This window comes from Corticium candelabrum, chromosome 6 (assembly GCF_963422355.1).
Source record: "Corticium candelabrum chromosome 6, ooCorCand1.1, whole genome shotgun sequence".
Lineage (NCBI taxonomy): Eukaryota > Metazoa > Porifera > Homoscleromorpha > Homosclerophorida > Plakinidae > Corticium > Corticium candelabrum.
This window is the reverse complement of record NC_085090.1, coordinates 8,168,256-8,184,201: the sequence shown is the minus strand read 5'-3', so window position 1 is coordinate 8,184,201 and position 15,946 is coordinate 8,168,256. Positions and strand designations below refer to the sequence as shown.

Sequence of the window (15,946 nt, the reverse complement as noted above, 5' to 3'; positions counted from 1 at the left end):
TCGACTGCATGCCTGCTTGTTCTAGCTCATCAATGTGACTGACACTGATGTATCTCTTGCCATGGCAGTTCGCGTGTCTTACTCTTGCCGTCTTGTGGAGCAAAGCAGTGGCATTCGAAGTGACTCCAACAAGAAGTTCTTGTAATCAAGGAATGATGCCCGTAGCCTGCATCGACTGGTGCCCCCGAACGTGTCGCACACATCAGAATCCAGGACATTGTTACATAAAAAATCTCTGTCTACCGGGATGTGATTGCCCCAGTGGCACGTGGTTTGATCCTAGAGCTAGCTACTGCGTTGAAGAGGGATACTGCAAATACCAAGGTGACTAGAAATAAAAGGTAGACATGCAATGCTAGTTTCTATCTAATACTCTTTCTGCACACACACACACACACACACACACACACACACACACACACACACACACACACACACACACACACACACACACACACGCACACGCACGCACACGCACGCACGCACGCACGCACGCACGCACGCTATGTAACGGTGACAGATGGAAAGGCATTGATAAGTTGTCTACTGCAGCACCGACTTATCTTTGGCCATGTGAGAGCAACCTCGTACCTGTACCTTGTAAAGATGAGTGCCCTCCTACTTGTCAAGATCCTTTTTCTGGAGTATGCAAAAATACTTGTGTCAGCGGATGCGAGTGTCCGAAACCGTTGTTGTATGATTCGTGTCATAATAAATGTGTCCACTTCAGCGAGTGCTCAGCAAGTCAGCAAGTCAGCATACTAGCAGCTTTTGCTTGATTGTAATAGAGGATTTTGTATTTGTGCAGACTCGAGGACAAATCGATCTTGTAAGTTTACGGTTTCGCCGACGTCCACAAGTACAACATCAACGGCACATGAACACAAGAGTAGAAAGCTACCTTCTACCCAGACAACTACTCTAGTACATTCTTCTCATTCCAGCACGGTTCGGTCTTCTAGAGCATCTAAAACTGCTGGACCAACTAGTAAAATCTCTAAGCCATCTACCCAGACTACTACTCTAGAGTATTCTTCTCGTTCCAGCATAGTTCGGTCTTCTAGAGCATCTAAAACTGCTGGACCAACTAGTAAAAGTTCTGAGCCATCTATCCAGACCACTACTCTATTGTATTCTTTTCGTTCCAGCACAGTTCAGACTTCTGGAGCATCTACAACTGTTGGTCAAACTATTAGAGATTACAAGCCACCTAAGCAAACTAGTTCCTCAACTATTTTTATTGCTACAAAACCCTCTAATCTAAAATCAACAACATCTAGAAACCAAAGTCCACCAACACCATTAACAGATAATCAACAAACCACTTTATCGTCAAACGATAAAAGCACTTTTGCAGCGTCAAGAACAGAAAACGTTTATGTCCCTTCATCATTACAAGCAACTATCCATACAAGTTTTTCTGGAATAAGTGCAAAAATAGTTGCAATCATAGCTACAGCTACAGCAGCAGCAGCAGCTATTGTTACATGTGTAGTGTTCCTAGGACATTTTCTCTTCAGGAGAAGAAACAGAAGACGTCGATACACATTACTGTAAGCTTCATTTTACATTGTATTCGTACCCACATAAATATGATAAGTTAGATATACAATGTTTAGAGAAAATCAGACAAGTTGTAGAAATTCTTCCTACAGCAAAAAGATGAAATTGGAGCTGGAAAAATTGGTAGAAGAATTTCAGTAACTCAAAAAGTGTTGACTGACTTTGTATTTACTTGTATATATCTTCTCATCACAACTATGTACTCGGGATAAGTAATATATTAGTATTTACATCAAGTATATTTTGCGTGTGTGACAATAATAATGTTTGCAAACCTTGTACAAGCTGTAATAAGTTAACTAATCATAAACAATGTCTAATTAGCATGCTTTTTTAAAGATGGACGTTATCAAGTTGCTATAAATCAAGAGAGAAGCAATTACATTTAAATACTAATTAATTAATGTTTGTCTATAGTTGCAAGCAGTATAGCGTATTTTGCGCTATAAACTGGGTACGTGGATTTGATAGGCTGTATGTAAAGACATTAGATACAGTCGTCAGTTGCGTATCTCATGAGTCATTAGCTAGCTAAACGTTAGTGTTTATCACTCAAATAATAGTAACGTTAACTCGAGAACACATTGTTGTACCACATTTTGCAAATTTAAACAATAATAATCTAATCTATATTACAAACCCGTATGGACAGCATTTTGTAAGACTTTGTCATAAAATGACAAAATAGTTTTATATAAACTTGCTTTAGATTGCAAGGAGAGTACTAGCTCTGTTAGGTGTTTAAGGTTAGATTATTTGTTGTAAAGTTTAATGACTTTATCTTTGAACAACGGAGCGCTCATTAAGAGCTCATTTATTTATAAGGTCTAAGAAACAATGTTTCAAGAATTGGATATAACAAAGAAAGTCTGCAATAGAATCCATCTTGCAAGTGTATCGCGAACGTACACTTCTAGAGGAACACTAAAGCAGCCGACCGTAGACCGTAAATAGAAGTCATAGCAAATTGCTTTGAAACAAAATAGAATCAATTACATTTAAATATTAATTAATTAATTAATTATATGTTTGTATATAATCAAACATATCATATCATATCATAGCATGCATATCTATAGTTGTAATAGCGCATTTTGCGCTATAAAACTGGATTTGATATTACGCTGTATGTAAGAAATATTATTTACAGCCTAATGAACATGCACCGTGTTGTAATAACACGTACTAGAGCCGACCATGGACTACTGTGGACTCTTGGGTCTCGTAATTCAGAGCACTCACTCTTGGTAACTCTACTATACTTGCACTTTCACATGCGTTAAGGTCTTTAGGAAATCAGCCAAAACAATCGGAAACATAGCAAAAACATTCATGATCACGAACGTGCTTGCACGGTCTGATAATGCACATGCAGTACAAGTAAATGGACTTGGAAACTCTTTGAAATGAGACCTTTGGTCGTATCAATTGAAGGAGTAATGATCTAGAGCTCACGTGTTCGTTGGTCTGTTCTCCTCCACTCTCTCAATTAATATCCCCTACTCATCGTGCCTTACTCCTACATATCCAGGAGGTTGTTTCGACACCTGTCTGTGATTGTCTACTAGACAATTGGTATGATAACGTAGTTAATTACTGCGTTGAAAAAGGGTATATACTGCAAACGCCAACAAGATGATTAGTATATATAGGTATAGACATGCGATGCTACATTTTACTATACTCTTTCGGTTGTTTGTTTAGGCTCTGACACTAAGCCTTGGTCATGTAAAAATAACCTCGTTATGGTAATTTGTAAAGACGACTGTCCTCTTACTTGTCAAGATCTTTTTGCGGGTAGATGCAACACCAAATGCGCTAGTGGTTGTCAATGTCCAGGGCCACTTGTCTATGACTCATCTACAGAGATATGCGTTGATGTGGACAGCTTTTCGACCGGTCAGATCTGTTTGCTACATTTTCAGGCACAATTTTGCTTCCCGCTGCAGATTTCGCATGTCGAGTTTGTATGTATATATGTATAGAATCACCATCGACAGATCTCGCTACTACTGTGACAGCATCCTCTAGACAATCGATAACATCACATTCATCTCATCGACTCAGTGGCGGATCTAGGGTAGGGATTGATGGGGTTGCAAACCTCCCCCCCCCCTTTGTTGGCCTCGCAGTTAAAGCACAAGGTCTTGAAGCCGCATTGTGCTCATTTCCAGTATTTAATTAAAAATAACGAAGCAGATCTTGACGAAGTGAGACATCTAGCAGCGAAACTCCAGACTCGTAACCAGGATATCTTTGTTGCGTAGGGAATGGTTCACTCAGTACGTAACTGAAAGAATGCAGGCAACAAGGCAGGATATATACAACCTCTTCGACATCTGGTATCAAGACATTCTGCGACTTGTAGACAGGATTGGATCCGTTGAATCAGTTCCAAAAAAACGAACTTACAGCGAAACCGGAGCAATACACCTACTAGTAGTAGGAGTCCGATTGAGCACTACAAACGATCCGTTGCGATACCCCTCCTAGACTTCCTGCTTCTTCAGATGCACAAACGATCTAATGGTGAGCAAGATAATGTCCGAGCATTGTTGTGTCTAGTGCTTATACCCTTCTGGTTCATTCCGACGTGGACCCAATGGAAAGTCGATCTTCCATTCCCGAAGTCTCTAGAAGGTGAAGTGAGAAGGTGGAAGTCAGTATGGCAAAGCAAATACCAGGAAATGCAAGAAGCAAGGAAAAGAGGGCAAGAGTGCAAGAAGGCCATACCTATTAAACAATCAATTAACCTTTTCCTGGCTTTGGGAGCCTGTGACTCTCGGTTGTACCCGAATGTTTATCGTCTGCTATTGATAGCATGTACACTGCCTATCACAAGTGCAGAAGCAGAGAGGTCATTTCTTCTATTGAGGAGACTGAAGACTTAGCAAGGTCTACTATGGCAGAGGAGCGTCTTGCACACCTATCAGTTATCGCCATGCATTACAAAGACCAGATACCAGCAGACGAAGTTTGTACAAAATCATCCACGGTGATTGTTGATACAGTCTTTGTTTGAAAGAGACATAGTTGCACCGTAGTTTACTTAACATTTATTTAGCAGTAGTCTATGCATGAGACAGTTACATTCTGCTAGACAGTTTTGATGATTTAGGGAGTTTATAACAAGACACATTGCTAGAGATATGTTGCCATAGTTGTTGCCATTTACTTTAGCTAAGCGGTCATTTGCACCTCTAACAATACAAATGCGTTGACTGAAGTAGGCGTGGTCTATCAAAATTTGCAACCCCCTCTTTTCAAACACCCTGGATCCGCGCATGCGACTATCTTCAAGTGAAACAACAAAAGCAAATATTCCAACTGTTGCGTCTTGGGAAATGAGCACTAGTCATACTACTAACAATGATATCAATCATTCAGTAACAACAACAACAACAGCAGGAGCAGCAGCTACAGAACAGACTAGTTCACTAGCAATATCATCATCTAGAGCTTCAACAGATAATCAAAGTCCAACGACGACGTCTGTAGAAAAGACGGTCTCACTAGCTCCATCTACTTCTGCTTCAACGCCCGAGGCAAACCCAACAACAGCTGCTGAAAACAAATTCGCAAACACCATTTATTGCTACTGCTCATACTATACATACTCCAAATCCATCTACAGCTTGAGAAGAAACAACCACACCAGCTATATCAACTGTTGCTTCAACAATTAGTCTAAATCTACCGACGGCTCAAGAGCAAGCAACCTCTTTGGCGCCATCCATGGACGTCTCGACCACTCGTAAAAATTCAGTAGCAAGTACAGAACTGAACTATATAAAAAATCTGGGAATGTCAGGAATATCTGAAGAATCTTCAAAACAGCCAGGCTAAAACGTATTTGCTGAGATCATGTCTTTCTCTCTGTAAAATTAACCATCTACTTAGAACTGTTCCATCTGATAAAATCCCCCCTCAACTACAACAGTTTGATATCAACATGCAGAAGACTCTTAAGAGGATAATTAATTGTTCTATTTCTGAAAGTTCATGGCATCAGGCTACACTGCCTATTCGACTTGGTGGTCTTGGGTTGAGGGAAGCATGTAGAAGCTCTCCGGCAGCTTATCTTTCAAGTTGTAATCTCACTCTCAAGCTTTCGTGCCGACTTTTATCGCAAAGTTCACAGGTGATTACCTTATGCGCAAATGAGTGTATGTACCAAGTGAACAGACAGCTCAAGACCATTTACGCTGTCTTCTACCCAACATAACTTTCGAAATGGGGACAACCAGTCAACGTCAGTTTCAAATCATACTAGATTCCAATGTATACTCTTCTCTCAAGGATTCCGCCAACATTCGGGATCGCGCTCGACTCAACACCGTTTCAAGTCAGCATGCCCAGCCAGTGCATGGTTGCGGGCAATCCCCAACCCCACCTTAGGCCTCGCCATGCCTAGCAAAGAGATCATCGTAGCTTTACGGATCTGGCTGGGAATTCCAGTGTTTCTATCAGCCCCTGCCACCAAGCGATGTACGTGTGGTGCAATCATCGATAAGTTTGGTGACTACCTACTTGGATGTAACCAGGAACAGAAGTTGAGAATAAAACGTCACAATGCCCTGTGTGAAGTAATTTCTAATGCAGTGCTAGTAGATAAAATCCAACAGCACTTGTGAAACAAGACCAGGGGATGTTTTCATCCTGACTTTGAACAAGGTCTGCCAACTTACTTTGACCCTACCGTTCGAAATTCTTTACAGCCTTCTTACCTTGTGCAGCCAGTCACCCAGAAGCAGCATCTGAAGCTGGAGAGATTGAAAAAGATCAGAAGCATGATGGGATAGTCTCACAGTCTGGTGGTCTAGTTCACCCCCTTGTGGTTGAATTTTAGAACTTTGGTCACCAAGTACTAGTAGCCTAGAGGTTATAATATAAAAGTGATTGCACGTAGAACATCATTCCATAACAATTCGTCTATTAGTCAGTCTGTATGCAATTTGCACCAGCCACTTTCTGTCAAATTGTGGCTTTTTAATGCAAGAATGTTGATAGTTAGTTTAGCACTGGAAAATAGAGTTGGTCCTGATTGGGACATGTAAATATATGAGAAATAATATATAATATATATATATATATATATATATATATATATATATATATATATATATATATATTGTTTAGAAAGAATCAGACAAGTTGTAGATATTCTTCCTACAGCGAATTGGAGCTGGACACATTAGTGGCATGCAAACTTCTTATTATATATATATATATATATATATATATATATATATATATATATATATATATATATATATATTGATGGTTGTAGCATACTAAAAAGTGCAGTTCCCTTAAAGGGCAAAATTATTATTTACTTGTATAGCACAACTACCTACATGTATTACTTGGGATTAGTCTTATATTAGTATTTACACCGGATAGATTTGACATTAGCAATAATAACAATATTTACATAAATTGTAGGCAGCTGCACTAGCTAGAGAAGACATGATCACAAACCGCGCGTGCATGCATGGTCAGATAATGCACAGTCCAAGTATACAGCGACGTTAGATAGGTAAAGCAAACATGCAATGTCAGTTAAAACTCTACCTTAAGTTGATTAACTGATCAAAAACAAGCATGCCATATGTAAGGTGGACGTTACAGCAAATTGCCAACCCAACCATACAGTAACGCCATGCTAGACGTAAAACGTCAACAAACCTAGATTGGATACCTTCGCACAGTAGCTCTTGAGAAATGCCAGTCAGAAAGTATTTAATTAATGAAACTGTCAAGTTTGTTTCAACCAGTTTGGTGCAATTTTATTACATAAATTTTTTTAAAATAATTTATATTTAAAAGATTTAAATTTAAATTATAAATTATTTCAACTATAAAATTTGGTTGCAAAAATTGTGCATTATACTTTGTTCTGTATGTATGTATAACTGAGCTTAGAGCGTTGTTTCGTGTTGATCAGAGTCATGAAGCAGTTCTTTGCTGTCACTTGTTACGTATTCCATTCCAATCTCATCCATTTCAACCTCATCCATTGCATCAGCAAACCTTCTAAACAATATTTCTCTATATAGTGCACCGTTACGTATAGAATTCTATCAATAGAGTTACTCACGCATATTGTCGTTTCCGTCTTCTAGAGATATACACACCTAACAGCAGTACACACATTACTAGAATGACTGCTGTACAAACTGAAGCGATGCCAGCAATTGATTGAGTACCTAGACCAGTACTAGGGCTCTTAGACGGTAAGACCGTTTGAGAACTATAAGCATGAGTGTTAGCGGCAGCAGTTGTTTTACTACTCTTTGAATAATATGTTCTTAAAGTTGTTCCTGTCGTTTGCTGCGAACTCACAGATGTTGTAGAGCTGTTACTAGTCGGACCAACAGTTGTAGATGCTTTAGAAGTCTCAGCCACGCTGGAATGAGAGAAATACAATTGAGTACTGGCCTGGGTAAATGGCTTGGAGCCTTTACTAGTTGGACCAACAGTTGTAGATGCTTTAGAAGTCTCAGCCACGCTGGAATGAGAGAAATACAATTGAGTACTGGCCTGGGTAAATGGCTTGGAGCCTTTACTAGTTGGACCAACAGTTGTAGATGCTTTAGAAGTCTCAGCCACGCTGGAATGAGAGAGATACAATTGAGTACTGGCCTGGCTAAATGGCTTGGAGCCTTTACTAGTTGGACCAACAGTTGTAGATGCTCCAGAAGTCTGAACTGTGCTGGAACGAGAAGAATATAATATAGTAGTGGTCTGGGTAGATGGCTCTGAGCTGTTAGTAGATGGTCCAACAGTTGTAGATGCTCTAGTGGTCTGCATGGTAAATGGCTTGGAGCTTTTACTAGTTGGTCCAACAGTTGTAGATGCTCTAGAAGACTGAACCGTGCTGGAATGAGAAGAATACACTAGAGTAGTGGTTTGGGTAGAAGGTAGCTTTCTACTCTTGTGTACATGTGTCGTTGATGTTGTACTTGTGGACGTGGGCGAAACGGTAGAATTACAAGATCGATTTGTCCTCGAGTCTGCACAAATACAAAATCCTCTATTACAATCAAGCAAAAGGTGCTAAAGGATGCTGACTTGCTGACTTGCTGAGCACTCGCTGAAGTCGACACATTTATTATGACACGAATCATACAACAACGGTTTCGGACACTCGCAGCCGCTGACACAAGATTTGGTGCATACTCCAGGAAAAGGATCTTGACAAGTAGGAGGGCACTCGTCTTTGCAAGGTACAGGTACGAGGTTGCTCTCACATGGCCAAAGGTAAGTCGGTGCTGCAGTAGACAGCTTATCAATGCGTTTGCATCTGTCACCATTACATAGCGTGTGTGTGTGTGTGTGTGTGTGTGTGTGTGTGTGTGTGTGTGTGTGTGTGCGTGCGCGCGCGTGTGTGTGCGTGTGTGTGTGCAGAAAGAAAATTTAATAGATAAAAAAACTATCATTGTATGTCTACCTTTATTTCTAGTCACCTTGGTATTTGCAGTATCCCTCTTCAACGCAGTAGCTAGCTCTAGGATCAAACCACGTGCCATTGGGACAATCACATCCCGGTAGACAGACAGGTTTTTTGTAACAATGTCCTGGATTCTGAGGCGTGCGACACGTTCGGGGGCACCAGTCGATGCAGGGTACGGGCATCATTCCTTGATTACAAGAATTACTTGTTGGAGTCACTGCGAATGCCACCGTTTTGCTCCACAAGACGGCAAGAGTAAGACACGCGAACTGCCATCGCAAGAGATACATCGGCGTCGATCTCATAACGAGCTGGCAGTCGATACCAGTCCGAGAGTGTAGGACAACCAATGAGCACGTGATCTCTTTCATTGCCGAGCGTAGCGAGGCTTCTAATGAGGGTCGCATGTGATTGACGAGCGAAGCGAGCGTTTCTCTTGTCATGTCAATTGAGCTCGAGATATATTATATATATATATATATATATATATATATATATATATATATATATATATATATTTATACAAGTCATGTAGCCCGTTCTTCGCCCGGGCCAATTAATTAAGTTAATTAACACAATTCCATCGTCTAGACTCTTGGGGCATAATAAAATTCGGTTATCTAAGCGGAGACACCCATGGACAACAATAAAATGGCTATCCGTCATTGGAGCCTTGAGTTTCACGACAGAAGTTCTTTGGAAAATGCTTCGAGCAGTAGTTGTCAACCATGCAAGGCGAAATTTTGTTGAGTGGTCCGCATGGTCCGTGGATCATGTTGGCCATCACATCACCGACAACGTAAATTTGAGCAAATTTAGCAGTAGAATTTTCTGGAGGAGCAAGACTTCCGATAGAATGACAAATTTGCCCCTGAACTTTGAAACAGGGATTCCAACCGGTGCGAGCTTTAATTTTATCGCATCCAAAGGACGTCAACTGACAAGCCAAGTTATACGCTCTCGTGTTTGAGAGGAAATGCTGCGCTTCAACCGATTGGTCCAAAGGAGATCGACCAATGGGGTAGGCGGTTTGGGTTTGGCGGGTAACAAAACTTTTCCACCACTGCAGCAGATGCCCGGTGGTTCCTTCTTCCATGTCAGTGCTTCGCAATGTTTGCACTTGATGTTCATTTTGCCAATGTTGTTAGGAGTAGGCTTCAGTGTAAGATATCTAATAGAAACTTTAGTAAATGACGGCGACATGCAAGATAGAGGCGAACCTGTACGCCAAAGGACCGTTTGTGGTATTGGTATAACTATGATTTTCCATAAGCATTGATGACGGTATGCGTTGCCTACATAGACACAGTTCCAAAAAGGAGACAACTTGGTTAGAAGGTATAAGTATATTTTAGAAGTATGTGATTATTGACGCGCATGCTAAGCACGTGTTGAGAAAGACAGCGGTGCTCATCGTTAACTCTTTCATTGACTGGAGAAGAAATTTAGTAGTAGCTTTCGCGATTCGTCGAGGGGCATTGCGCTGGCGCTGTCAGTCAAGCCGGCGAGTAGCTTCGTTATATTTTTCCTGTTGCAGTGATAACTTTCGTTGCTTTGCCTTCGACGAAATAGCAGACAGAGAGCACTTTTTGGGAGACATTTTGACAGTGTACAGGCGGGTTTGCTGTAATGACAACTTTTTGTCGCGCTTTATCCAAAACAGCAGAGTGTTTGTGACGTCACAATAGGTGACGCAACAATGAGTAGGCATCGGATGACACAAGAAGTACAGATGAACGTCAGCAACGCCTAGTTATAGGACACAGACTACCGAAAACGTCACCAGCTGCTATTCCAATCTGAGAAAAGGCCGCATGCTAAAGGAGAAGTGAGGAAGTGCAGCGGTTTGCGAACGCATAGGGAACAAACTTTTTATGACGTCATAATTTTCAAAAAACCCCAACACAAAGCAAAGTACAGGGTACTGGCCACTGCAAAGAGCACCAGCTGCTTTACGAAAGTAGAGAAGGTTATGTGCTAAAGGAGGAGCGGAAAGGAATAGCAATTTGCGAGCAATTACGAAACAAAAATTCAAAAAGGCTGCGCCCTTGCGCCTACTTTCCTTTATAAATATAGATGCGTACGTCAGCACTTGTCATATGCATTTATGGCAAAACGGAAAGACGGATCGACAAAGCGACGATGCCTGATGAGTACAATTTTGACTCCGCAACACATGCGTTATAAATTGAAGCAAGGGTCCCTTTTCAAGGGGTCGACTCAATTATAATGTTTTGGCGAGAAGAGTGAAATGACCCTCGATTTTGCTTCCGTACGCGACTAATAAAGAAATAACATTGATGCGTGACAAACGGAATGGAAAGGAAAAGCTAAAAGAAGAGAAAAGTCTGTTTTTTGAATTTCCGCGCGTTAATTTGACAGAAATTATTGCTACGCAACCATTATCACGTGACTACGCGACCACTGTTACGCAAATATCTCAGTAAAGATCCAAGCGTGAACGAAGAATGAAAGGCAACGCCAGAAGAAGAGCAAATGACAGTCTGTTTTCTGAGTTCCCGCATTTTGTTTGACAGAAATTATTGCTACATAACGACGCAACCATTGTTACGCGAATAAGTAAGACAGAACACCATCGCTCGCCTAACACAATGCTAACCAAGCATTTACTAGTATAGTATACTAATTAGATTAGCAACGTATATACTGTGAGACAATACATCTCTAGTTAGTCTGTGTTTAGTCCGCGTAGTCTGCGTTCAGCGTTCCGTGAGTAATAGATCTTCCGTTTCTGAATCAGTGTGTACGTGTCATATAAAGGTATAGACACTACAATTGGCGACGAGGCTATGGCAACGGATAGACACGGGAAGGAATCGACAGTGTTGAAGACTACAAAGAGAGGTTTCTACTCTACTGTGTGGCAAATGACATTTCGACGGACGGAACCAAGGGCAAGGCCGTTTTCTTACATGTATCGGAGCTACAACTTACAATTTGTTGAAGAACCTAGTCTGTCCGCAAATGCCGCGAGACCTGAGTCTGGACGAATTGCTCGACGCACTACAGAAGCACTATCAACCACGCATAGGAGATACGCGTATTTGCATTGGAGATTTTGATACTGATTTAGATAAACAAGGATGTGTCAGCTGTGTTCTACTCTCGCTTATGTCTGAAACTTCAACATCACTTAATTAACTAAACACAATCAACTTTAATGCTATTGTGCAAAATATATCGCTTAATTAAAGTTTGACACAAGTTTTATTAAATAGAAATTGTAAACATAATTTACATTTAAATTATTTAAATTTAAATTATTAATTAATTTAAAATAGAAAATTAAGTCGCTAAACTTTGTGCGTTACACTCTGTTCTACGTGTGTACAGTACACTTTTACATTAGATTAGATCTATACGTACCCAGTTCATATCTTATTCTCGATCTTTTGTCATGTTTGATATATATGCATGATGGTCATCAAAATAAAACGGCTCCAGGCATGCATCATGCATATCTTCTCCTCTCGGCTTTCTACAGATCTGGGTCATCAATGCAAAGTATACGTGTTAGCAAGATTTTAGTCTGACTGTCTAAAAAAACCATATAGAGGCACCCAGATATGGAATAGCATGCTTGCTGTACTATACGCCACACATCGATCCCTATGTCACGTAATGTTTAAGAACTTGTACTTTGTCACAACGATTCTGTAACGGACAATCATGCTAGGTAATTTTTTATTTTTTATTTATGCACGACCTCATGCAAGGATTGGCATATCTGTTAAAATATAATTATTTGTCTATCTATCTAGTGTGTATAGGTGCAGTCGATGTACTCGTAGGCATGCACTTGCTCGTTAGTTTGCAATGCATGTCTCTTCGTCAGTACCTGGAAATGAATATGCCAGACAGAGAGTTCATTGCTCGTTCTTATATATCAATGTGAGCGACACCCATGTATCTCCTGCTGTGGCAGTTTTACGTGAATGTGACTTTGGTGAACCAATGGTACCTGGTCTTGGCCGGAATCGGTACATAGTCTTTGACAATGCCCCATGCCATCGCGGTGTGGAAGCAAGAGTTAGTGAAGATATGCCAGAGGACTGCAAACTTGTTCGTCTTCCTCCCTACAGCTGCACCCTCAATCCAATCGAGAACTGCTTTCAGAGTCTAAAGGCTCATATAAAAAGAAAGTTGAGCGAACACGGTCCTGTTGTTGCAATGGAGGGTCAAACTCTTGTCACAGCAAGACGGCAACTTCTGCTACGTTTGAGTCCTGACGCACTCAAAGAAGTAACAGGGGCTTCAACTCTGAACGCTTTCTATCATGTACTTACTGTCAAAGCTGCACAAGCAGCAAGATTAGAAGATATGTAGAACATTCTTAATATATACTACGTACTGTTGTCTGTTTGTTTGTGTATGTGCATGTTCTAGTCTGTATAAGTACTGTATGTAGTCTCTCGTTTGTGAGGGACCTGTACCTACTAGCTAGTGGTGCCAAGTGAATCACAAACACATATTAATCGCTAATGTAAATGTTATGTCTACAGTATTTTAGTAGAACCATCACAATAACAGTCATGCTGTCACTGACAGATTGAGCTAGGTGAGCAGAACAGAAGTATATAACTAGACTACAGTAGATGTCTGCCTCTGCAAATGCTCGCACGCCGTAGACATGCAGTGACACGTACTCTTGCAAGATTTTACGTCCATGGTTGCAGCCTCCATGCATAACATAGCAGCAAAAACATAAGACATCAAAATTTCTAGGCTAACACCAGGCGTTGCACGTACACGAGTCGCTTGTGTGTGGTCTTCGGCTCGTAGTTACATGTGTAGAGCTTATATCGTCATGAATAGTGGCGTTTTGGCTTCAGTACCGTGTAATAAATGCTAGGAGATCTCCATTCATGCGACAGACTTCAGAGTATTCTCCAGCTCGCTAGGCGATGCTTCAGAACCGGATGAACGCGCGAGGCAACAAGTGTTACTGTCGGTGATGCAGTGGTTCCTCCTCTCAAGTCAATGAGGTTGTTGCGAAAAGATCTGCTAGGAAAGACGGCAGAGCAGAGCTGTTCAGTTGCGAATACAGCCGGATCGATCGTGACATAGCGTTTCCCACGGTGCTACAACAATCTGCCTGCGAATGAGAGAGTTTCGACTGTGACTCAAAGCACTGAACAACAAGCGACGCAACGTGAGAGTCTGATTCGCGAAATGCAGTTGGCAAAACGAAATCGGATAATTGGTTGCCGCAACCGGATAATTGCGCGGGAAATACTGTAGTATAGAGAAAAACACAAGAGATACGTTTGACTAGCAAGAGATGCGTGAATTCGACAAGCACAACCACTCGACAACCGCAACTACTTGACACTCGCAACTTCGACCTTCGATATCGTACTTGTACTGTGATAGCTGGAGAGCCCACCTAGTCAAACGACTGCTGGATCTAGTAGGAACTGATATCCTAGTAGCGTCAAAAATTGTGACCAGTGGTCTATAATCTGTTCTTAAAGTAAAATGACGTCCCAGAAGATAATGTCAAAATTTTTAAATTTTATAAATAATTGACAAAGCTTCCTTCTCTCTCTGAGAATAGTTTACTTCAGCTTTCGCTAAAGACTTGGAAGCATACTCGATTACTTGCTCTTGTCCCTCAGCGTTATGGCTGAGATATACAAGCTCCTAGTCCTTTTTCACTAGCATCACATGCTAGGAACAACGGTTGATTTTGATTGTACATTGCTAGAACTGGTAGTGAGGTAAGCTTCTTCCGAATTGTGTTAAAAGAGCCTGCAACTTCACTGGACCAAACCCAAGGCACGTCTTTTCTCAACAGATAATTAAGTGAAACTGTATAATCAGATAGCCTAGGAAAAAAATGAGAAAATAGGTAACCATTCCTAGAAATGAACGTAATTCAGTTTGATTTGTAGGAAGCGGCATGTCTTGAATGGCTTTTATCTTCTCTTCCGAAGGCCGAATACCATCCTTGTTGATGACATGACCAAGATATTGTACCGACGACTGAAAGAATGAACATTTATCTTCCTTCAAACGAAGGCCATGATTCCTGATACGCTTCAACACTTCAGACAAGTTTTTTTAAATGTTCTGAGGGCAAAAAGAGAACGTGGAATTCGACGGTTGCCTGTATTTCTAACATGTCTGTTCAGCTGCGGCCTACATTCGAGGGCGGTCTTTAATCGACAGCGGCCTCTATTCGAAGAAATACGGTGCATACATACATACATACATACATACATACATACATCCTTACATATACACTCAAGCGTCCAATGTGCGTATCATATATACAGACTAGCCCATCATCACGTTCTCCGCACGGGCAAATTATTAATATTGCTAATGGTTATTAAAGTGAATTAGTCTAACGTTGTATGCTATTTTCATTCTGATTTACATACGAACATACACACGCACACAGACAGCCTCTTTTTATATGTATAGATACCCTATTTATTTACAGTTTAATATAACCTTAGTATCATAATCACGAATCTTTACAGTGACATCAGAAGTCCACTTTTATGGAATTAAACCTCCGCTGGCAAAGCAGCTTATGGGTCTGCACGGGGACACTACATATGCCCAACAGATTTCTATATAATGCCCTTGCCTTGAAAGTGAGAGAAATAAAAAATTGATCACACAATGATGTGTCTAGAAGCGATTGGCTTGAATAGATACTGACTGAAAGTTTACGATGCAAACAGGAAGTCTATCACAGAACGACAACCAAATCAATGTTTTGAAAATGTGTTTATGGAAAACATTGCAACTCATGTCTAGATGTACACATTTCATACATGCACTGATTGCTTGACAGACAAAAAGTGCATGCTGTATGTGGTGCTACACTTGCCTCCTTGTCATCACACAGACGCACACGCACACACACACACACACACACACACACACACACAC

General features: G+C 40.9%; 2 protein-coding genes across 2 annotated transcripts; one reads left to right on the top strand and one right to left on the bottom strand.

Annotated features, from left to right (window-relative positions):
• Nucleotides 1-53: 53 nt before the first annotated feature.
• Nucleotides 54-1,802, top strand: LOC134181435 (mucin-5AC-like). Its single transcript, XM_062648711.1, has 4 exons — nt 54-324; nt 553-744; nt 809-1,553; nt 1,620-1,802. Exons 1-4 carry the CDS (start codon nt 153-155, stop codon nt 1,702-1,704), a joined length of 1,194 nt encoding a protein of 397 aa, XP_062504695.1. The 5' UTR covers nt 54-152; the 3' UTR covers nt 1,705-1,802.
• Nucleotides 1,803-7,345: 5,543 nt separating this feature from the next.
• On the bottom strand, nt 7,346-8,898 carry LOC134180949 (mucin-5AC-like). Its single transcript, XM_062648131.1, has 4 exons — nt 8,646-8,898; nt 8,509-8,579; nt 7,664-8,443; nt 7,346-7,599 (listed from the first exon to the last, which is right to left on the bottom strand). The coding sequence occupies exons 1-4, from the start codon at nt 8,877-8,879 to the stop codon at nt 7,485-7,487; spliced, it is 1,200 nt and encodes a 399-aa protein (XP_062504115.1). The 5' UTR covers nt 8,880-8,898; the 3' UTR covers nt 7,346-7,484.
• Between the last annotated feature and the right edge of the window lie 7,048 nt (nt 8,899-15,946).